Source organism: Oryctolagus cuniculus, chromosome 12 (assembly GCF_964237555.1).
Source record: "Oryctolagus cuniculus chromosome 12, mOryCun1.1, whole genome shotgun sequence".
NCBI lineage: Eukaryota > Metazoa > Chordata > Mammalia > Lagomorpha > Leporidae > Oryctolagus > Oryctolagus cuniculus.
The window spans coordinates 80,007,058-80,030,841 of NC_091443.1; the positions used below are offsets into that span (position 1 = coordinate 80,007,058).

Genomic DNA, 23,784 nt, shown 5'->3' on the forward strand with positions numbered 1-23,784 from the left:
AAGATTCTTTTAAAATCTAAATGAGATCATATTATTTCTCTTCTCAAAAGCCTCTAGCAGCTTTCTTTACAATTGTAAACCAAAATCCTTAAAAACAGTTTACAAAACCCTTTGGGATCTGTCATTTTCTACTTCTGAGACTTCATCTTCTTTCAGTCTACTCTTCGCTCTGTTCACTCCAGTCACACTGTCTCTTTGCTGCTCCTTAGTGATACTAAGCACTCCATCACCTCTGTCCTCTCTTCTGGAACACAGTTCCCTTAATATCCACATGGTTAGTTTTTTCCTTAGTCATGAATCACTTAATCATTGGGGATCTTTCATGACCATCCTATATAAAATGTTAATGTACCCCAATACTCCCTCTCCCTTCACTCTGTGACACTTAATACCACTTGGTATACCCTAATTTTTTTAATCTTTCTCTGTCTCACCCAGGGAGAATTTGATGGAATAAGAATTTTGTTTATGTTATTCATTGTTGTATCTATAGCACCAAGGTGCATAATAGATGCTCCCTAACTTTTTGTTGAATAAATGAATAAACTAAAATGATTAGCAAGTCAGCCATAACCCATTTTTCTTCCTGGTGTATCCTCTGTTGACTTGGAGAAGGTAGGTATAAATTACAAACTGGATAAGTTTAATTATCTTCACAAGAGAACTGTGGGTGTTTGGGTGTTTTTGTTTTGTTGTCAGCTATCAGTGAATATTTGATCTGAGATACGTTTATGCAAGGAGAATCTAATTCTTTTTATTTATATTAGCATTAATATTTTAATCCTTGTGTTATAAACTATTTAGCACACTTAAATTTTATTTTTTAACTTATTTAATGAATATAAATTTCTGAAGTACAGCTTATGGATTACTGACTGCTCTGCTAAATTCTCCAGCCAGGAGGCACTAAAAAGCACAGCATAAACACAGCATCTTCATTACAGAATAGTGGAGGAACCACAGCTCAATTAAGTTGGGCTCCCATATTGACTTCTTAACTCTTAGTTCCTTGCTAACCCTTCTATGTGGAAGTTTCTGTGTGTTTTTTTTTTTTTAGGATATGACTACAAATCTTTTGTTTTCCAGATTATGCTATATTAAATGAAATATCTGACCAGTACATCAAATTGCAGATTATTAGGAAACCAAAATTGCTGTTATTAAGTAAATTAAATGATGACAAAGTTAAGTAGGATTTGTTACTGGTAAGATATCAGGTTATTAACTGTTTCATTTTAAATAACTTAATAGCTTTTTAAAAAATGATGGTGTGGAGGGGTGGTGTTGATCATTATGGCAGTTCGTTAAGCTCCCTCTTGAATAGGTGCCTTCCATATTGGAGGGCTGGTTCGAATCCTCAGCACTGTGCTTCCAGTCCAGCTCTCTGATGATGTGCCTGGGAAACAGCGGATAGTGGCTTGTGAACTTGACTGGGATGTGAACCAGCAGATGGACAATCTCCCCATCCCCTAGTCTCTTCTTCCCCCTGTCTTCCCCTCTCCCCCTCTCTCCCTTTCAAATAAGTAAATCTTTAAAATAAAAAAGATGACAGGGTAGGTGTTTGGCAGAGCAGTTAATATGCTGTTTGGATGCCCACATCCCATATCAGAGTGCCTGATTTGAGTCCCAAGTCTATTTCTGATCCATCTTCCTGTTTGTGCACACCCTAGGAAGAGGCATCAAGTGATGGGTCAGTTAGTTGGATCTCTGCCAGCCACATGGGAGACTCAAATGGATTTCTGAGCTCTTGATTTGGCTTGGCAAGCCTGAGCTGCAGTCCCTTGGGGAGTGAACCAACAAATGGAAAATCTCTTGCTTTTTCTCTCTTTCTTTCAGATAAAGTGAATATAAATAAATAAAAATTTTAAATGATACTTTTTTCTTTCAGTTTTTTAAATGCTACTTTTAAATGAACATATAACTAGATCATGGAAATATATAGCTAGCCCCTCATACAGACACTTCATTTACTAGCATAAATATGTTAGAATACAAAGCATTTGGACTCTTTCTGTGGAACTGAGAAGTTGTTACTATGATTTTGGATCCTGTTTATGGATCTGCCTTTCATTTCATATGAGGCTTTAAGATTTTAAAAATACAATTTAAGGATTGTGGGAACACTGGGTCTCATTGACTTTCGTTGCAGCTCTGCATCTTCAGAAATACTAATACAAGATTTAGAATGTTGAGGCTGGCTTTCTGGCATCACAGGTGAAGTCGCTACCTGCAATGCTGTCATTCCATTTGGGTATGACTATTCCACTTCCAGTCCAGCTCCCTGCTAATACGCCTGGAAAAGTAGCTGAAGATGGCCCAACTACTTGGGTGCCTGCATACCCATGGGAGACCTAGAAGAAGCTCCTGGCTTCTGGCTTCAGCCTGGCCCAGCCGCAGCCGTTGCTGCCAACTAGGGAGTAAACCAGTGGATGGAATGTCCCTCTGTCTCTCCCTTTCTCTGTGTAACTCTGACTTTCAAATAAATAAATCTTTTAAAAAAATTTTAAATGTTTTAGGAAATCTTACAAAGCGTATTTTTTTCTGAAATGAAATTATCCATGCTAACTAAAATATCAGGTTTCTTTTTCTGGAATTATTTTAGCTCAGTATGGCAGTGCTTCATGTCCCATTTAGTCAGAAGCCTGGATGGCTGTTTCATGGCTTTGAGATTTTTTTTCTTTTTAATGGGAAAAATATTCATTGTAATTCAATAAAAAAGAGCTTGGGAGACAAAAAAATTTCAAAATAGGAATTCAGAGCTTTTGGGTAGGGTAGATAATAAAAGGTTTTATTAGTGGTGAAATGGCTAGAAAATCTTTGGCCTAGTCTAATGTCTGCATTCTGCAGAAATGGAAAACTTGGCTTAAGGAGATTCAGTGACCTACTCTGAGTTCTCATGCCACCTAAGAGACAGAACCAAAACTCAATCTCTGTCTCCTGACTCCTAGTCCAGTGCTGTTTTTTTATTTTTATTTTATTTTTTTAACTTTTGCCACCAGCCATAGGGTGGTTTTGTTTTGTTTTAAAGATTTATTTATTTAAAAGGCAGGGTTAGAGGGAGAAGGAGAAGCAGAGAGAGAAAGAGAGAAGAGAGATCGATCTTTCATCCACTGCGCACTTCCCAAAAGGACACAATGGCTGGAGCTGGGCCAATCTGAAGCCAGGAGATGGGAGCTTCTTCCAGGTCTCCCATGTGGGTTGCAGGGCCCACCCAAAGACTTGGACCATCTTCTGCTGCTTTCCCAGGCACATTAGCAGGGAACTGGATTGGAAGTGGAGCAGCTTGTGCTCATATGGGATGCCAGTGTTGCCACCACAACTCTGGGCCCCCAGTGCTGTCTGAGCGAATGACTCATCTTAACTCTGCTGTGTTCTGAAATGAGAGCTGGCCTATCATTTTAGAGAGTACTGATGAGTAGTAAAGAGACTGCTTATGAGTACATGGAAAAATGGAATTAAGAAGGTAAGACTTGGGGATGGGGAAGTGCAAAAGAATTGAAATCTATACTTAATTTTTTAAAATTACCTGTTTTCCATGAACTTTTTTGAAGATGCTCATTGTGCATATGACATATATACATAGAACAAAGGTTTACCATTTTTCTTCCAAGTTTTATGTCTGTTTCTCAGTCTTTCTGATAAAGGACACTTACCATTTTTAGGGTGACATCACCTTTACTGATGAGGCATATTAAATATTAATTAGTGTCTGTTTTGCTTTATTCTCTGTTTAAAAGGTACTACTGATGCTCTTTCCTATTTCCTCGCTTGTTTATTATACTGTTTCTCAGTCGTAGTTTCAAACGGAGTATATTATTTTGCTTTCATGGAGAGTGGTCACCAGAATTTAACAGTAAGAAGCCATTCTTTTTTTAGATGGGTCCTTTTGAGGCTGGCACTGTGGCTAAGTGGGTTAAAGCCTCAGCCTGCAGTGCTGGCATCCATATGGGCATCGGTTTGAGTCCCAGCTGCTCCATTTCCCATCAAGCTCCCTGCTAATGCACCTGGGAAAGCAGCAGAGGATGGCTCAAGTCCCTGGGCCCCTGAACCCACGTGGGAGACCCGGAGGAAAATCCTGGGTCCAGTCTTCAGATCAGCTCAGCTCAGCTCAGCTGTGGCCATTGTGGCCTTTTGGGGAGTAAACCAGCAGATAGAAGGCTTTTCTCTCTCTACCTCTCTCTGTAACTCTTTCAAATAAATAAAAAAATTCATAATCTACATGATTTCTTCTAGTGAGTATGGCAAAAACTACGTTGCTTTGTTACTTGATCCTTACAAATGTGACGCAGAATGTTTTGGTAGACTCTCAATATTTAATTATTCAGAGGTAAGCAGTATTACTCTTAACTATTCTTACCATCAAAGGTAAGACATATTACTACCTCTGACAAGAAGTTTTGCTGAAACAAAACAGATTTGGGGTGGGTGGGGAGGTGTTGGCATTTGTGTTGATATTTGGCTTAACAATTAAGATGACACTTGAAGGGCCATGCTGTGACATGGTAGGTTGTATCTCCACCAGCAGCGCCAGCATCCCATACTTTGTGCCAGTAAGTGTCCCAGCTGCTCCACTTCTGATCCATTTCCCTGCAGTGGGCTGGGAAAGCAGTGGACGATGGCCCAAGTCCTTGGGCCCCTGCACCCATATGGGAGACCCAAAAGCTCGTGGCTCCTGGCTTCAGCTCAGCTCAGCTCTGGTCATTGCAGCCATTTGGGGAGTGAACCAGCAGATGGAAAACCTCTCTATCTCTGTCTCTCCCTCTCTTTATAACTCTGCCTCTCAAATAAATAAATAAAGTCTTAAAAAAATTACACTTGGGACACCCACATCCTGGGTTGGACTCCTGATTCTAATTTCCTGTTAATGCATACAATAAGAGGAAGCAGATAATACTCAAATAATTGGGTCCCTGATACCTTTGTGGAATACCTGAATTTAGTTCCCCTTCTCCTGGCTTTGGCCTCGCCTGGCATAATCTCAGTCACTGTGGGCATTTGAGGGGAATCAGCAAATGGTAGATAACTCTCTTTCTCCTTCTCTCTCTCTCTCCCTCCCCTTCTACCCTAACCGCCCCGCCCCAGGCTGTCTGCCTCTCAAATAAATAAAATAAATTTAAAATTTTTTAAGGAGAATGAGTATTCAAAATAAGTGTAGATTAGGAGTCAGAAGTAACAATGTATTATTTAAAGCTTTGAATTGCAGATTCTTGAGAGGTTCTGTGCTAAGATGCATATGTTACTTCTGTTCTCTTTAAAAATAAAATATAATATCTTGGTGCTGTTTCATTTCTCATAAATTGAAAAAAATCTAGTGGGGCCGGCGCTGTGGCGCAGCGGCGCAGCGGGTTAATACCCTGGCCTGAAGCGCCAGCATCCCATATGGGCGCCGGTTCTAGTCCTGGCTGCTCCTTTTCTGATCCAGCTCTCTGCTATGGCCTGGGAAAGCAGATGATGGCCCAAATCCTTGGGCCCCTGCACCCACATGGGAGACCCAGAAGAAGCTCCTGGCTCCTGGCTCCTGGCTCCTGGCTCCTGGCTCCTGGCTCCTGGCTTCTGGCTTCGGATTGGCGCAGCTCCGGCCGTTGTGGCCATCTGGGGAGTGAACCATCGGATGGAAGACCTCTCTCTCTCTCTCTGCTTCTCCTCTCTCTGTTTAACTCTGACTTTCAAATAAATAAATTTTTTTCAAAAAAAAAAAGAATAAGGCTCCTGTGTTAAAAAAAAGAGAGAGAGAGAGAAAAGATATGGCACTTTCTAACTCAGAAGAAAATATTGCACAGTCCAAAAAAAAGAAATCAATGGTAACATTTTCTTTAAGGTAGCTTCAACTTGACCCAAGACCATGTTCACAAGGATTATTTACTTTTAGAGATTATTTAAAATAATAGCTGTAGTTACTTTCATTTTGTTGTAAGATTGCCTAATAAGTCAGTAGTGCAAAACCTTGTGCCAGGCTTGAATGTTCTGAAGTGCTGTTTTTTGAGAAATTTAAAAACTTGGGGATCCTCCTGCTCATTTGTTCTGTTTTGTTTTGTTTTTTTTCTTTAATGTGTGTGCACATACACCATTAGACCATCCTGTGATTATAGAGCCATCTGCAGGAAAATTATCTAGTTGCAACATAGTTAATGATTGTCTTACCCTGTTATTTCAAATCATTAATGAGAAGTGACAAACTACAGTTCCCCTGAGGTAAGAGGTGGACAGTCAAGAGATGCAGGAATTGTTAAAGCAGCCCCCCCTCCTTAATTTCTGAAGAAAACTGCTTTGTCCTATTGAGTTTCTGATAAAAAGAAATGCCGTTTGCTTCAGGTTTTACAAATTCTCAGTAAGTATAGTTAAGTCTCCTTTGAAGGGGTGTCTCATGATTGCCTTTAGAAACTTTATATGATCTGTCAGTTCTGTTTGCACCGGTGTCAGAAGGATACTATTTATTTACCTCGGAAAGAGATTTATCTACATTCTTCTCTAGGAAATATGGCTCTTTTTTAAACAAAGATATTTAAAAGTATTATTAGAATCAAGGACCTCCAGCCAGAGCAGTATGGCTCTTTTTATTCATCTTCATTAATACAGTTGTGTGGCTTTCAAAAGGAGTATTGAACAAGTGTTTCTTTTGCCCAAAAAATGCATTTTTTAGATAACTGATTGTTTGTGTCACCTATATATTGGTGTTTTCTATTTTGTTATTCATTAAGCAGCAATAAAACTCAGCTTAGACTTGAGATATTTTGCCTGAGACAGATGCTAATTTATAAATTTTAGTATGTGTCTTCACTCTGAGTTAAGAAGTGTGTGTTTATGGAATGCTCCTCTTTCACAGCCTATATCCAAATAACTGTGTATCAGTTCTCACACTAATTTTTTTTAAATATACAGTTTCTATGAATTTTTTTTAAAGGTTTATTTATTTTATTTGAAAGGCAGAGTTACAGAGAGGCAGAGAGAGAGAGGTCTTCCATCAGCTGGTTCACCCCCAAATGGCCACAATGGCTGGAGTTGAGCCAGTCCAAAGCCAGGAGCCTGGAGCTTCTTCTAGGTCTCCCAAGTGGGTTCAGGGGCACAAGGACTTGGCCCATCATCTGCTGCTTTCTCAGGCCATAGCAGAGAGCTGGATGGGAAGTGGAGCAGCCAAAACTCGAACCAGTGCCCATATGGGATACTGGCCCTGCTCTCACTTCTTATCCTCACTCTCCTGCTTCCTTTGCAACCAGTAATTTATTATTTACTGAGTATCATCTATGGCATAATTTAGAGTTCCTTCATGGAATTAATCATATGTGAACTTTTAAATTTGGCTTCATTTATTACACTGAACTCTGTTTTTCAGAATTGATTTACTTAGAAATAATGTTGAAATATTTCATGAGGAATTTTATGGGCAGGTCTTAGATTTACTTTTCCAGCTGGGTCTTTCTGACTTTTGGGGATGGCAGAATGTTGCCTGCTTATTGGAAAAGAATATACGCTAAGATTAACCATTAACTGGTATTAATGAATTAATTCAAAATTATAATTCAGTTCAACTAAAAATTTCCTTTGAAAACTTTTTAGAGTTTTATGTCATTTCTTGAAACATTCTTGCTTAAGAAGAGTTTGAAAAACAGATACAACTGTTATGGTGAACCAAATATCAGGGATAATGATGAGCTAATAAAATAGATAAAAATACTCTGTGAATAATTCCAAGAAAGTTTGTATACTTCTCATTAGAAGAAGTATTTTTCCCAACCAAGAGAAAAGTAAGAAGGAAAAGGGGAATTTTTGTATGAAAGCTTGGTATTTAAACTGAAGTCTCCAAAAAGTCACAAAAATACATTTTTCCTAAATCTTCATTAAAGAAGTACATTGCTTAGGCAAAGCACAGTACAGCTTTTTCTTATCTAGGGTAGGTCTGTGTTTGATGACCGTTGTAACAGCAATAAACATTATGTCCGGAAACATTTGAAGGGTGAGAGGCATATTTAAAATCGGTAAAAGGCAATAATCTCTAAACCAAGAGTCATCAGTTTGCCAATGAAAGATGTGTGGCTCCAAGACAGATTTTTTTGTTTGTTTGTTTTCAGGATTCTCTGACATTTTCATTAATCATGTTGCCAGTGTATACAATAATGGTCATGTTGCTACAAAATTTGTTTTTTTTTTTCTAGATTGTCAGACTAGATGATGTGAATATTCAGTCAGGTCATATAATATTAGAAAAATGTGTAAATAATTAATGTAGAACTTGGGGGTAGAAGTAATTCACTATAAAGAGTACATGCGAGTTCCAGCTCTTCTACAGACTGCAAGCTTGTCTGAAATCAGGTTTAAAAATTGGCCCTGTCTCCAGCTGACTCGTTTTGTCAGACTGAGTCACAGGATTAACCCTTGACTTATTCCTTTAAAAAAAAAAAAGGCAAAGATTAAACAACTGTGTTGACTAGAGCAGCACTTGATCCATCTATATGCATTTTTTTCCAGTAATATGATTCTCCTTAGGAAAAAATTGAGCTGCAGCTGTTGCATAGTTTAAATTAGTTTTTAAATATATATATATACACACATATATATTTGAAGAAGAAAAAAGAGACTTTATCATAGAAGATAATTTATAATTGTGATCAAGCAAATGACTATCAACCAGTTTTAGTTTCTTCGGGGTAAGGCAGACTTAAAAAGGATAGTATTTTGGAGTCACAAACTTAAAAGGTCTTTGACATGGCCTTCAAGTAGACATTTTATGTAGGTTATCACCAGTTTTCTTGGTGGTTTACTCTTTGGAGACATGAGTTTAATATTACATAAATATAAAGGTATGGGGCTTGGGTTTGTTTTGTTTGTTTACTTGTTTAGTTTAATATCTTTTCTCAATTTAAGTGGGAGCTTATGCCAAGTGACTATGGTGTATATTGAGGAGGAGGTCTTAGCCTACACATGTATGGACTTTATATCTAGGCTTTTGAGAGGAGAAATGAAAACTAGAAGCCAGAGCTTTTAATTCGTTTCTCAGCTGTTTGGAAACTGTAGTGTTTCACATTCAGGTTTCAGCTTTATCAACGAATCTCACCCAGTTACCTAATAAACTGATTCTGAAACAAAGAAATTAATTTATATACTTCGGCTTTACTCTGAATTTCTTTTTTTACCTGCATCTTTGTTTATTCCCTTGGAATATTATCTGATCACCTCTAAAAGAAAGAACTGACAATGAAAATTAAAGTTTTCCTTTTGCTCTAGTTGCCAAAGTTTCATAGTTGGATTTACATTGTGCCTTTGGCTTTGTTAGACAATATTGTACTTATGTTGTTTTTCTGTCAAGCATTGGAGAAAGGATGTAAGCTATTACAAATGATTGTTTTTGTAACCCAGTATAGAAAAGATTTCTCAAGTTGGAGCATTGATTACAGAAAGAAAACGTTGGAAGTATTGTCACTGCTTTGTGGCTCCCTTCTCCCTACACCTCTTCAGTTTCTGTTGAAAATTCTTTCTAATAATTAAAAGGGAATTTTTATTTTAGATGGTTGATTTTCCTTTTTTATTTTTTTTTCTAAAAGGAGCTATTCTGTCAATAGAGAAAGACTGTCTATGAAAGACTAAAATTTACTTGAATGGTTTTAAGGCATGGCATTGTTAATTGTAAATCAAAGCTTTTTACACAGTTCTCCAAGGATTGAAATGGGTCTTTGTGGTCTCTCAGGAGGGAGGAAGTCACACACCACTCTGCAGACTGGCATTTTAATAGTCTGCTGCGCCGTGATGTTCTTTTGCAGCTGCTGCTTAGCTTTTCCATATCTGGAGAGTGTAGGGAGCTTTCATTGTTGTTCTGATACTATCAGTTTTTAAAACATCGTGAAGTTAGCTGATTTTATTGTTTGCTTTTGTTTTATAACTATAATTTGATCAACATGTTTCATTAGAATAAGGTTGGATTGTTTTTTTTCTTTTGACCCCTTATATTTCTAGAATATATCATACAGGATTTATGCTTCATGAAAGATGCCTTTTTAAAAGAAGTGCTGTGTCCCCTTTTAGCAGCTTGTGAGCTGTGTCCTGTAGACAGAAGAGATAGTACAAAGAGGTGTTGATGGGAGCAGAGAAAGAGAAGAAAAGTTGCTTTACTTTTCTGAGTTAAAACCCACAGTAGTAGATAAACTGAAAAACTTTCAGATAGCAAAATGCTGAGTCTATAAGGAACATGCCAATGCCTAAAACCTTTGATTTCAAAGTATAATGAGTTAAAATTTCTCAGAAATAATTTTTACTTTGGTGAAATTTGAGCATTAATATAAACTATGAATATATACAGTGTTCCTTAAGAACAGTAATGGACATGATGAAAGGAGAGACTTCTAGGAAATTTTATTTAGTTCGTTAGCTAGAATGCACATATTGTCTTGTATACAACAGCATTTTATACTTCATATAAAGAAAAGAAAAACATTGAGCTTTTTCTGTTTAATTACTGAACTGATTAATACATATTAGATGCTCTAAAAGACTACAATCCAGGATAAACTTTTTAATTGATAGTGTGAATGAGGAATTCAAGGAGCTTTATTACTGAAAATTTACATCATTAAATGTTTCTATTTTAAAACATCATTAAATGTTTCTATTCTAAAAGCAGATAATCTTTTTAAAGATAATTTTCCTATATTTAAACTTTTTAAGCAGTGTTTCTCTCTATTTTGAATTTAAAAAGAAAATCATGGTTTCTTCCATCCAGTTAAGAGGTACTTACGTGATGGTCCGCTTTCTCCAGGAAGTGATTTTGTAAGGCTTAACTGTCTAGATCCTTCTTGTTACACATGATTCAGTGTTTCCAATTCCTGATTGCTTGATCATGTGTTTATCAGAGTTGGAAGCAACTTTAGACCATGCCAGATGGTAATGTTGCTAGAGGTGTAGCAAGCAAGGTTTTCCTTCCACAAGTGCTCTAATTTAATTAAAACTAAAAACAGATTAGCAGATCTGTCAGTTTGCCTTCTTGTGTGTGTGTGTGTGTGTGTGACAAAATAATACTTCCTTGTGATATAAATTTTTAGACAACTGTGTCTCTCTTATTTATTTATCATTTGTTTTAAGTAACCTTTTTTTAATACCCGGAAGTTTGTCTTATTGGTTTCCTCCACCAATGCAAGAACTTCATGGACATTCAAAGGGTTACTTACAGCATAAACTCTCCCTCTGTGATCTGTGAGTTGGTTCAGCCCTATTTTGCATAAGTTCCTTTTGAGTAGTTCCATGTGTGGATGCATAGTACTGAAGACTTACTCTGTTTCCCTGTGTGGATGTATGTCTTGGAGAGAAGCTGTGTGCCTTAGCTGCAAAGAGTAGCATTTTTCAAAATCAACATGTATTGTGCTTATCCTGTCCCTGGAATGGGCAGCAATTCTTTGATGTATTACTACAATGGGAAAACGGTAAGCCTTTTTCTTTGTTCATATAGCTTTTAACTGACTTGTTTAATGGGAAGCAGTGTAGATCTTTTTATTAAAACCTGTGAGGTTTTGTTTTAGCCTTTCTGAAATACACTAAATTGTATATTTATTTCTAAATACTGTCAGTAAAATCGTGTCATCATCTCAGTTACTCCATAGTATTGGCTTTTATTTTATTTTTAAACATCTATAGGAAATAAACTTGAATTTGTAAGTTATTTTTAGCCTGATGTCTCTACTAGCAGTGAGCTTGAAAGCATATTTGTTTTGATGTTTTCATATATTGTAAGCATATAGTCTATATATAAAATACATATATATGCATATATATATATTGAGGATGATTTGGTGCTTTCTACATGGAAGAAAAAGATGAAAGTCATTTTGGATATTCATAAAAATAACAAGTATGAAGCTCTGGGAATGATTAGGGAAGCAGTCAGCTAGTGAGGGCCGTATTTCCTGTTTGGAGTTTCAGGTCCAGAGCCTGACTTTTCTGGGATACCATCTGTTTCCAATCAAACTAGAATTTTGACCCTGTGCAGATTCATAAAATAAATCACTATTTTTAAAAGAATGCAGTTATATATACATTTTCCAAAGAATGTATTTCTGGTCCATTTATAGCAAATGGTTAGATGTTTTAAAATAATACTTTTCTCTGTTACTCAGTAAGACTTTCCTGTTTTTTAAATTAATTACTTAGTATTAATTATGTTTCTGCAAAAAAACATAAGCCAAGAGATTTTGTGTGTTCTCTAAAGAAAGTAAACTTCTCTGAAAGATTCCATAGGAGTTAGCTTTATAAGATACTTGATAAAGATTATGAAGATGTTGTACTAATGGATAACAATCTTAGTTTAAGTCAGAAATTTAGTTTTTTCTTTCTCAGTCTTCTTTTAAAAACAATTTCCCTCAAATGTCATAATAATGCATATGTGGCTTATGTAATTGGGAAGAAGCACTTTTAATGTTAATTTTCAAAGTTATAAAGATAAAATTACATTTTCCTAAAGCAGGTTTAAAAGCAGGTAGTTTTTTCATTCTCCTTTTACCACTAAAATTATTTTAAGTAGCAAGTGCCTATAACCAGGGTACTGGGTACTAATAAAAGCAGTTTTTCATTCACTAACTGCTTTGGTAAGGCCTCTTTGGACTTGGCCAGTGTTTGGTTATAAACTTTTGGGTCAGCCTTCTCCATAAATGATAATCAAGCCAAAATATATTTGAGCTTGTTGAAAAGTGTGTGTTGAAGCTGCCCAAGCAGAGCTTTAAAGAATGTGCAAAGACGATTTAGATGGGTAATATAAGTGAATTTATTTGATCCCTAATAATATCTTTGCCAGCTGTCTTTCAAATGTGAAAATATTTTTCTTTTGTGTCCTAATCTAAGTAAAATAGTCTGTTTTAAGATGGTATGTGGATGTGTGCATGTATTTTTTGTAAGTTCAGTAAAATCACTTACATAGGATCCCTGAATTGAACACTATAACTCAAAGAGAGTTTAGATTTTATTCTTTTGAGAACACAGATCACTCTATTACAACATTTTTCTTTGTTCTACATTGGGAGGGGTGTGGTGGGGACAGCTTTGATAGTATTAAGTATTTCCAGGCTTATGGTAGATGGTATAGCTTGTATGGTAAAATGTAGCCTGAAAATTGATAGCCTGTGCCTTATATAGGTCAAAGGTGGCTTAGTTGTCATTGAAAAATGCATAGTGTGATGTTATACTGTCTTATCCTCTGAATCATAAGGCCCCACAACTTACATGTGTGTTTCTAACCTACCTCTAGTTTTTGGATATTATTCTGTAATAATTATTAAAAATTTTATTAAAAATTATTGTTATATTATTACTAATAACTCCTCCATTTTCTCCAAAAGAAAATCATGTGGCATGTCATTATATTGTCTACAGACTACATAAATAATTGTCTTAGTATATATTGGGGAATGTGTATTAATGTTTTATGGTTAAAATTAGCACTTCTAGTAGTAATTATTGATTGTATGTGAAATATACTTCCTCACTTGAGTTATGGAATTTTTATGTAATTCTTACGATACAAAGGTTACATTTAAGCTTATTCTTTAATCTCATTTTATCAATTTAAGATGATAGATTAATATTTTGAAATGCTATAAGTTCACATTAACTTCAGTTTTAACATACCATTATAGGTATTAGGATACTTTTTTAAGCAGTCTTGATTTTAAATAAAATGCTTCCTCTTTTTTCCCAGTTTTTTACTTTTAAGTTTTCACGTTGGCTCTATGCATTTAAGGGTATTTGGTATCTTTTAATAAAACTAAGCAGACTCTAGGAAAAGACAAATGAATCAGAGAAGAACAGCCTTTTCATGTTTAATTACCTAAGATTACATGGTCAGTATTGTAAATGAAACAAACTTGGGCTTGCATAGGCAGAAAAGAAAAGCCAAAAACTACATTGTATGTAACCTTTACATAGCTGTATTCTGCATAATTTGTAGGATACTAATATATGTTTGTTTAAATAAATAGGGAAATTGAAACTATTTTGAACATTATACTTTTGGGGAAATTTTTAAAATAGTAAGAAAGAGTGGATTTCTGCAGTCCTTTTAAAGAACTCGGCCTGCATTCAGTTTTCTCATTGGTATAATGAATTATGTGTCCTTCATGTGAAAAGGTAGAAAATCTAGAGGTAAAGGAAAGGAAAATCGCGGGGAGGGGAGGAGACCCTATGTTTGCTTTGAAGATTCTGGAGTTTCAGCCTTCCTCTGATCTAATCAGTCTCAATTTTTCTAGGCCTTGAACACAGATGCTGCAAAGTGTTCCAGTTACAAAAACTGCAGCAAGTACAGACATGATGGTCTTTTCATTGTATTGGGATTAATTTAATCTTATGAAAGACAACACAGAAATCCAAGTTATAAAACTCAAGCTAAAAACATATTTTGAATGTTGAGCTTCTTCAGCTAGAGTCTGGGAAAGAAGAGACAGAAACAAACATGAAAATAGTTGTAAGGGTATTATGCGCCAAGAACTGTGCTGAGGACTTGATGCTTATCTCATTTAAGTCTGATAACCCCTTTGTCATGTAGATGTTCCAAACTTCATTTTGTCTATGAGAAAACTTGAAATCAGGGGAGTTAAGTAACTTGATCAAGTCCCACTCAGTAAGTGCTGCGGTCAGAATTTGAACTCAGGGCTATCTCTAGAAGCAGGTTTTCTTCTTTCTGTATCATCCAAGGACAAGTGAATTAGTCCACATACCAAAAAGCTAAACTAAATTTATCATTACTGTCCTTTGTATTACAATAATACTGTATTGGAAAGGCAAAAAGTAACTGGGAAAAACTACTAGGCTATTTTTAATAAGTATTTTGCATAGATGGCCAGTAATGATTTTATGAATGCTAATTGATTTCTTACCAGTCTTTGTTGAAGAGGGAGAACTTAAAACTATCCTAGACATGTTTAAAATAATACATTAGAAAATCAGAAAATTAGACTAGTAAGTCTCCTCTTCTAATAGAATTTATTATTCTAAAAATTGGTTTAGCCATGGTTTTGGCACCTTGTCTGCCCAGGTAATTTCTTGTTTTCCTGAGAACTAAGAATAGGAAGCAAGTAAAATTACATTGTAAACATTTCTCAGACTTATTTTTCAAATAAACAATTAAAGTTGATAAAAGCGCAGCAGAAACCAGTGTGAGAGAAAATAGAGTACCATTTCTGTTCTGTTGGGGGATTTATTTATATGAGAAAAGAAAGTGCAGTTTTGTTAATTAAAGTTTCCAAACCATCTTTAGGCCTGCTGAAGTTAAATATAACATTTTTATAATAGGGAAAATACTATATCATATAAAGATGCTGAAGATATTTGATGATGAAGACTTTAGCATAAACCTGCTTTTGACATTTTCCCCCTTTACCAAAAAAATTTAAACTGTAATCTGTGAGCCCAAGGAATTTTTTTTTATTCTTTGAGTCAACTGGGTACAAATATCATGGAGTTAAAACTTCACCAGGAGAGTATATTATCACTGGTCAGCTTTACTAATGTTTTTGAGTAAGAAATTTATATCTCTTTCTATTTGTCCATGAACATGAAAAAAGGAGATCAGGTGCTATAGTTTAATCTAAATTTTTTTAATGCAGGTAGCCAAGAAATGATACACATTTATTTGTTCAGTGTATTATCCTTGCAAACAGATTTCAAACACTGTCTGTCCCTTAGAAATTCCATAGTTTAAATCTCAAGGAGGGAAAAAAATGATTATTAGAAAAATGGTAGCAGTTATAGTAGATAAACAGATAGAATCTTTCCAAGGATAGGTTGATTTAAGATAGGAAAGATTTTCCAAAGAAATTTTTCTCAAAATTAGAAATCAATAATAGCCTATCATTTTCACTTCACAACAAAAGCAGTAATTTATTTTCAAATGTGTTGTACCAAAAATTGGAAATCTTTTTTCTTATTGTTGCTATAAAGGAGATTTTAATTTTATTTTACCCCTAAACATGTCTTGAAGTTTTGGTAAAAAGATGTTTCTCCTTTTATTTAAGAAACTGTTGAATGTATAAACACACATCCTGTTTATAGAGATTCCATTTGTGTTTTTAGCCTGCTAATTAGGTGAAAAAAATCTCCCATAGAGATGGCTGGTATGTCCCTGAGTCAGTCCTTGTACATTAGATATTTTGCTTTATGATGCCTTGTGGTTTCAGTTCTTGTGGTCCTTTTACTGGAACTATCTAAATATTTCCCACTTAGGCTTAGAGTTACCGTAAACACTCTAGTAGCAGATTGAGCTTTATGGCAAAATTTGCTATTTTTATGTAATGTTAAAATGAGGAAATTTTTATCAAATGTCATTTAACTGTTCTTGTATATTGGGGAATTCTTAAATTAGATAGCTGTTTTATTGATTTATTTAAACTTTTTGTGTACTTCGGAGTTACATTTTAATATTGATTAGAGAAAGAGCAGGAAAGTTGGAAGGCATAAATTACAGAAACTTAAAAATGTTGGTTGTTATCTGAGGGTGTACAGAAGATCAGTGTTCATACAAAAATACTGGGTGCAAATGATTAGAAAAGTATAGAGAATGATTTTTAGAAAATTTCCTCTAACCCTACCCATCACTCTTACTTGTGTGGGTGTAATTATTAAAGGAACATTTTTAAGCAGTCTGTACTAAAATCAAATCATACAAAATTCAGAATTGAACAGAACTTAACATAGGTTGATCAACAATAATTTAATCACTAAAGAATAGCTTCTTACAATGATTAACTAAGTTTTTGAGTGTTGATTCTTAAATGCACATATTCTTAAATGATAGGCCCAGAGGCTTACTTAATAGTTGTTTAGTGTAGGGTTTAACTTGCTGGAATTTTCCTTTTTTCCATTAACCTCAACTTTATTTTTTCTTTCATGTTTTAGGTACTCAGCTAGAGTTTATAAAACATTTATTTTTAATAGAAAATCTAATTATATAAAGCATCAGATAAATTAAGTATATATTCATAATTGTAATATTGTGTGTTCATTTTGAAATTATGGTGACAGGGCAGATTAATCAGATGATTTTATTATTTTGGTCAGTTGATAGGAATTACGCTGAAGGTAATTTCTATTACTAGTATAGACCCTTCCCATATTGGAGGTCCACTTTAGTATGTGTTAAAGTGTTTAATGATACTGAACATATTGGAACTTAAAAAGAACTGTTATTCAAACCACCTTGACAAAAGAACTAATAAAAGCCCACAAATTAAGTGAAGGTATCCTCAAGTACATGAGAGTTTAGGCTGTGTTTGGTTTTCACAGATCATGGAGCTTAAGAGAATTTCAGGGGAGTTTTTTCAAAACAATTTTTGTGATCTTAAACTGCAGAGTAAGGGAGAATGACTTAAATTAATAAAATTAAATGTAACATTCAGTCTCTCAGTTGTACTTATCCGCATTTCAGGAGTTCAGTAGCCAAGTGACTACTGACTACTGTATCATACAGCACAGATATAGAACATTTCTGTATCACAGAGACCTCTTCTTTTATAGCACTCATCTAGAGCATTCATCTCATTTTCAGTAGAAGGGTATGTTAATAAGGATACATAGCTACTCTCACGCTGAAGAATTCCCATCTCGTCCTCATCTGCTATGTTTAAAAGCGTCATTCATAACACAGGCTAGCGATCTTTTTATAAAGGATGAAAAAAAAGTGTTCTTTTAGTCACTCTTACCACTGAATGTAACCAGATAAAAAGATTATCTTTTTTAGCAGAAACTTCTTTTCATCTTTTCACTGTAATACCAGAAAGTTGTTTTGCTTCCCTGCTTCTCAGATATGTTTCCAATATTAATTACATGATGGATGCATCGAAAACAGGAGTGCAGTGCACAACTCTGTCCTCTTGAGTTCTGAATAGAGAACAGCATACCCTGAATTTGGGGTTACCCATGTGACTAAACTGAATCATCCAAGCAGGAAAAATTGATTGTCTCCTAAAGTATGCTATCCCTTTACAGAAGTTACCTTAGGGTGTGTGGGATGTATACATCCATGATGTTTGTTTTCAGCCAGAGTTAATGATAAAAGGAAAGTATCTGTTAGGTCTTCAGCTATGTTCTTTCACTGACAGTATTCTGTCAGACGCCCAGAACTTCTCTTAACACCATTCTTGGGAGAGAAAGGTAAATGGTTGGAAAAAGAGACAGAGCTTCTGTGAGCCTGCTTTTCTTAAATGGGCCTACAATGCTAAAGAAAATTTTATCTACCATGTTTTTGCAGACCAACTTAAACTATTTAATTGTACTTTTCCCTGTTGCCTTTAAAACACTTTGACTCCTGGTAGATTTTAACATCTTGAAGCATACATTATTCCTTCCTCTTAATTTTAAGATTGTTTGTTGTGATACAAAATCATCCTTGAGATTTAAACATGTGATTAGATCATTAACAAGCAGGGGTTGGGAGACTGGCATCTATGTGCAGGTGATCAGATGACATAAGCAGTCTGGTTTTAATTTGTGGTCAGTACTGATTGTAACTAAGAGAGACTTGCTCTTTTTGTGGAATTGGCTGACTATTTCTCTACATCTGGAGTTAATAAAGTCTTTGAGACCACATCAGTTGCTCTTTGCCGCAAGAAGTCTTTGATCTGAAAAATCGAGACTGGCACAACTACTGCTTCATAACATTGCATCTATGTTTTGTAAGCTATGGTTAAGATAACAAAAGTAAAACTATCTAGCCTGTGATATAAATGCTTCTAGATGGGTCTCTTTAAGAGTCATGTATTTCAAAATATTTTTATTATGGTGAAAATTTTGAATTTATGCTAGTACATAAATGGCATATTGCTTAGGGTTTTTATGTACCAATTCCATTTCTAAAATTTTAAGAAGCTAATGTTTTTCAATGTCTATTTAGAAAGACTAGTATTAAAAACAAACTTTACCTCTAACATGAGGTTTATTTTTTCTATGTAGCTTCAGAAATTTCAGGTAAGGGTTGGCAAGTCTCTTCCTTTACTTGGTATGGTTTGTCTTGGTTTCTTTGCTTCCCCTGACAAACATCACTTAATTGTTTTCTGAGCAGCATGTTCTCTTTCCTTCAGCAGCAATTTATAAGTTAGTAATTAAGTTTATTTCTATATTTTATTTTGTGACTGCAACATTTTAAAAATTTTAAGTATACATATGTCATCTATGGAATTTGATGAGCAAAGGATAGAAAATATAAGTTGGCAAATCATGTAGAAATTTTAACCAACAAATTATGTAGGGTTTTCTTTACATGAAATGACACATTAAGACTGGAAATTTCTCATAATTGCCAAGTGTGAAGTTTACATAATGTTTCAGTCTCTGACCTGGATAAAATTAGAGAAAAAAATTTGTATTTCATACTTTCAGATTAAGCATGATGTATATAGTAAATACACATTTGTAATAAAAAGCATATATTCTGATGCTATTTTCTAAATTTGATTCTCATTTGTATTTTCTAGCTAAATCTGTGAATTCACTCTGCTTTTTGTTGTTTGTATTTTTACATTAGCTTGAAGAAATCTAAATACAAAAGGGGGCAGAAGACATGTAGCTATGGCTAAGTTTAGAAGCTGAAACTGGATTAAAAGAAAATAGTCCAAAGTTTCTTTGCTTAAAACTTCACCTGCCTATAACCATGTAATATACTCTAAACACATTTTATAACCTAATCATTTATTTCGTTATTGCTCAATCTTCTGTGAAATAGATTTAAGCTAGAAACATGTTTTACATGTATAATGAAAAAACTCTTTTTCTACCATAGTCACCTAACTATGGTCCTTCTTGATAATTCCTAGGAATATATCTTGGCCCAAACATCTCAGGTACCTCAAATGTATATTTTTACCCCTGGGATGTGAAAGGTAGTAAACAAACATGAATTAATCCAAGTTGTTAAAAAGACACACCTGTGCTAGTAGTTGCAGGCCTAGTAAGAATAAAAAAAGTGGACTTTATAACCTTTTGTGGAGAATAAATTATCTGTATATAAGTAGAATCATGGCAGAGAAAAACTAGAAAAGTATTCAAGGAATGAAGAGGGGCAATATTTAGCAGCATATTTGTTCCTATTAGAATGACAGAAAAATGATAATATTAGATAATGCTTATTGATTGCCTGCTTTGTACAAGGTCCTATATTTTCGTCTGATCTTCCCCTCAACCTCCTGATGTACAAGTACTTTTAGCATTTTACAACAAAGGAAATTGAGGAAGGTTAGGGCAATTTTTCAGAGGGCTTTATACTTAGTGTCTCATTCTTGATAGTTATATAATTGGTAGGTAACTTAAATAAATAAAAAATGTGGCTCCCATTTTAATCCCAAATTTTTTTATAGTGGATACACTCTTTGCAAACTAAAACAAAATAGTTTGTTTCATATGCTTTTCATACAGCTCACTTTCCCTTCCTCCTGACTCCTGGTTTACTTTTAACAGACAATACATCACTTTAAATGTTATTTGTTATTCTTCTTAGTTAAAGTAGTTGTGAGAATATCATCATTTTTTGATCATTAAGGTTGTTTGGTTGCCCATTTAGTTTCCCCGTGGAATGCAAATGTTGGCCATTTGCTAATATAGAATGTTCATAGTTTGCTTATCTGAAGCAAAGATTTACAGAAGGGAATTAATACTACTCTTAACAAGTTAAGTGAGGTTTGTCTGAAAACTGTGCCAGAGTTAAAAATATACTTGAAATTAAAGAATTAAAACCTCTCAGCAGAATTTGGTTTTATTTTCTAATCCTACTAAGTTAAGGAAGTTCCAAAACAATTGTGTTGTGCCTTTCAGTCAACTTTTAATGGTAACAAAGGATAGCAAATCATTTTTATTTTATGTGACAAATCAAACAATGAAAATGAATTTTATGAACCCCAACTTTATTTCATGCTTATATTCAAAGGATATTTGTTGATTCCCTCATAATTTAAGTCATAAACCTAACTGAGGGTTGTGTTTTGTTGTGCCAAGCCAACACTTAGGGCTTTATTCAGCCACCTAGTACAGTTATCACACCAAGATGCATTGCAAGGATAATTAGGGTCGTGTTTTTCTTTAATAATACGCTGAAAGGAAATGTAAATAAAGTAACAAGATTGACATTATTTATGCAGATTTAAACAGTATTCTTTGCATTTGTGTTAGGTCATTATAGAGATTGGGTTGGCCTTTTTAGGTCCTTTCTGAAATGTAGAACTCATTTTACATAAGTAATATGGTAGTCATTCACATTTTTACTCAATACTCTGTTTAATTTAAGGTATATGCACCATCCCCAAATTCAGATGACTTCAATCGTGAATCTCCTAGTTATCCATCTCCTAAGCCACCAACCAGTATGTTTGCTAGCACTTTCTTTATGCAAGGTAAGTAATAACACACAGTTGTCAAGTACCGCTGCACTTAGTTGTGTGTTAGCCAGTATTTTCAAATGTGATAAAAGAGAATTCCTAGACAGGATTGAGACATTATTTTCTAGGCATTTTTTGGCTGATGTAAATTTAAAATCTAACATTATAGTTTTCTTGCACTGCTTATTGCTAACTGCAGTTTAGTTGAATTATCCAGCAACCATTGGAGTGTCCATCCAGTGTTGATTGAATTTATAAAGACTTAAATTGAAAAAAATGAGTAGAGCTATTCTTGCTCATTGTAAAATTTAAATATATGAAAGTTATTAACAACTCTGGTTTCATCTTTAAATTACATATTCATATCACACCTATAATTACCAGTATAAATAAAAAGTGAATATCACAGAACAGAGTAAGACTTGTTAAGGAAGAAAAAGTGTTGCATTTCCTTTAATTCATGTCTAGCAAATCATTTTTATTTGGCCTCCTGTGGTTTGGGATTATGAGAAGCATATATATGTGTATATATATATGAGCAGTAAATTATGACATAAATGGTTCTTTGACTTTATGTTGGTGAGTGAACTCATTGCAGACCCAGTTCATTTGAAGACTGACTATATAATATGGTCATTATCAATTACTTAGGCTTACTAGATAGAGACATTTGTTTTTCCATAGTTTCAAAATGTTTTCTACAATCTCAATGCCAATTGCCTATTAAGAATATTTTTTTTCTGTTTTTATGGGTATACCATTTATCCAATACTTAAATCCAACATATCCCCAGATTTCAAATTTTTATCTTCCTTGATATAAATTAGGTCTTTAAATAGTAATTTTATAGTTTGGAAGGAAGGAAACCAGATGGAAGACTAGGTTGGAAAAGAGGAGAGAAGAACATAAAATATCTAGAGGGTACTCTGAATTTTTTTGTGTCATCAAAAAAAACTCTAGCTAAGGAGAATTTTGTATTTCTGTGTTTGTTTTAGATGGGACCCACAATTCTTCTGATCTTTGGAGTTCATCAAATGGGATGAGCCAGCCTGGTTTTGGTGGAATTCTGGGGACCTCCACTTCTCACCTGTCTCAGTCCAGTAGTTACGGCAGCCTTCATTCACATGACCGCTTGGTAGGCTGTGACACAGGACTAGGTTGCAGCAGCGTTTCGTCCTCACCTCTGTTTCTTTTTGTATTATGGAATAAATTTTGTTTTCTGCAAAATCACTTCTAGGTTTACTGCATTTACTGTGCCTTTTTTAAAAAGTAAATGACAGTAGTAGCGCTCCTCAGCTGCTAATTTGGAATGACTTTTTTGACCTGTTGTTGTAGTTGTTCTTGTATGTGGTATTCAGGAAATGCATCTAATAGAGCGTATCTCTTTTCCACTTTTTCTAGAGTTACCCTCCACATTCAGTTTCACCAACAGACATAAACACAAGTCTTCCACCGATGTCCAGCTTCCATCGTGGAGGTACCAGCAGCTCACCTTATGTTGCTGCCTCACATACCCCTCCCATCAATGGATCAGATAGCATTCTTGGTGAGCGTTTGGGTTGGCAGAATTTCCTAAAACCTGATTTCATAGTTTTCAGTAAATCCAGTATCTTTCAATATATTTTTAATGTTTGGTTTAAAAATGAAAAGAAGAACAGAAACTTTCTTTTTCATTAATATAGACCCATTTTTTCTTTAGGTTATTAAGTATAACAAACAAAATATATCTGGGTTTGTGGTGACAGATGTAAGATAACAATAGAGAATACCTTAAAATAAGAGCTGAGGGCCAAAAAAGCATACTTGTCTGATGAAATTCTTGTGTCTACTTGAACTATCCAGGAACCAGAGGGAATGCTGCTGGAAGCTCACAGACAGGTGATGCACTTGGAAAGGCCTTGGCTTCTGTGAGTATTGATTTTACATATTCCGATGAATGAATTCTGCACTGCTGAATACAGTGATTAGATTTTGTGGGCAATAAATGTCATAGTTAAAGGGTATAGTTACAACAAATCAACTTAATCATTCAGAGCTATTTTTGGTTAGTATTGATTCATGTCCTAAATTAATACTAGAACCTCCTCACCCTACCCTAAGTACTACCCTACTGAATTTAATTTAATATATGTTTTTGTTTTAATGGTACATATACAGGTGAAGGAAGAGAAATTTTTTTTAAATCTAAAACAGACTTTTTTAAAAATTTTATTTTTATTTATTTAAAAGAGTTACAGAAAGAAGTAGAGACAGAGAAAGTAAGGTCCTCCATCCACTGGTTCACTCCTGAAATGGTCTCAGTGGCTGGAGCTGAGCTGGTCCAAAGCCAGGAGTCCGGAGCTGCTTCTTCCAGTCTCCTGCATGTATTCAGGGGCCCAAGGACTTGGGCCATCCTCTACTGTTTTCCCAGGCAAATTAGCAGGGAGCTGGATTGGAAGTAAAATACAGGGGCCAGTGC

General features: G+C 34.8%; 1 protein-coding gene across 12 annotated transcripts in view; it reads left to right on the forward strand.

The window, feature by feature from the left end:
- The window catches only part of TCF12 (transcription factor 12), a 402,065-nt gene that overhangs the window by 320,619 nt on the left and 57,662 nt on the right, over positions 1-23,784 (forward strand). For 9 of the 12 annotated variants that reach the window (XM_070054250.1, XM_070054251.1, XM_051821974.2 and 6 more), the window contains 4 exons: positions 21,236-21,341; positions 22,322-22,461; positions 22,728-22,872; positions 23,169-23,233. In XM_070054250.1, the coding sequence (XP_069910351.1) occupies positions 21,236-21,341; positions 22,322-22,461; positions 22,728-22,872; positions 23,169-23,233 (456 nt within the window). Of the gene's footprint in view, positions 1-10,813; positions 11,406-21,235; positions 21,342-22,321; positions 22,462-22,727; positions 22,873-23,168; positions 23,234-23,784 lie in introns of those variants that run through there. The other 3 variants (XM_051821981.2, XM_051821982.2, XM_051821983.2) reach the window with 1 other exon arrangement.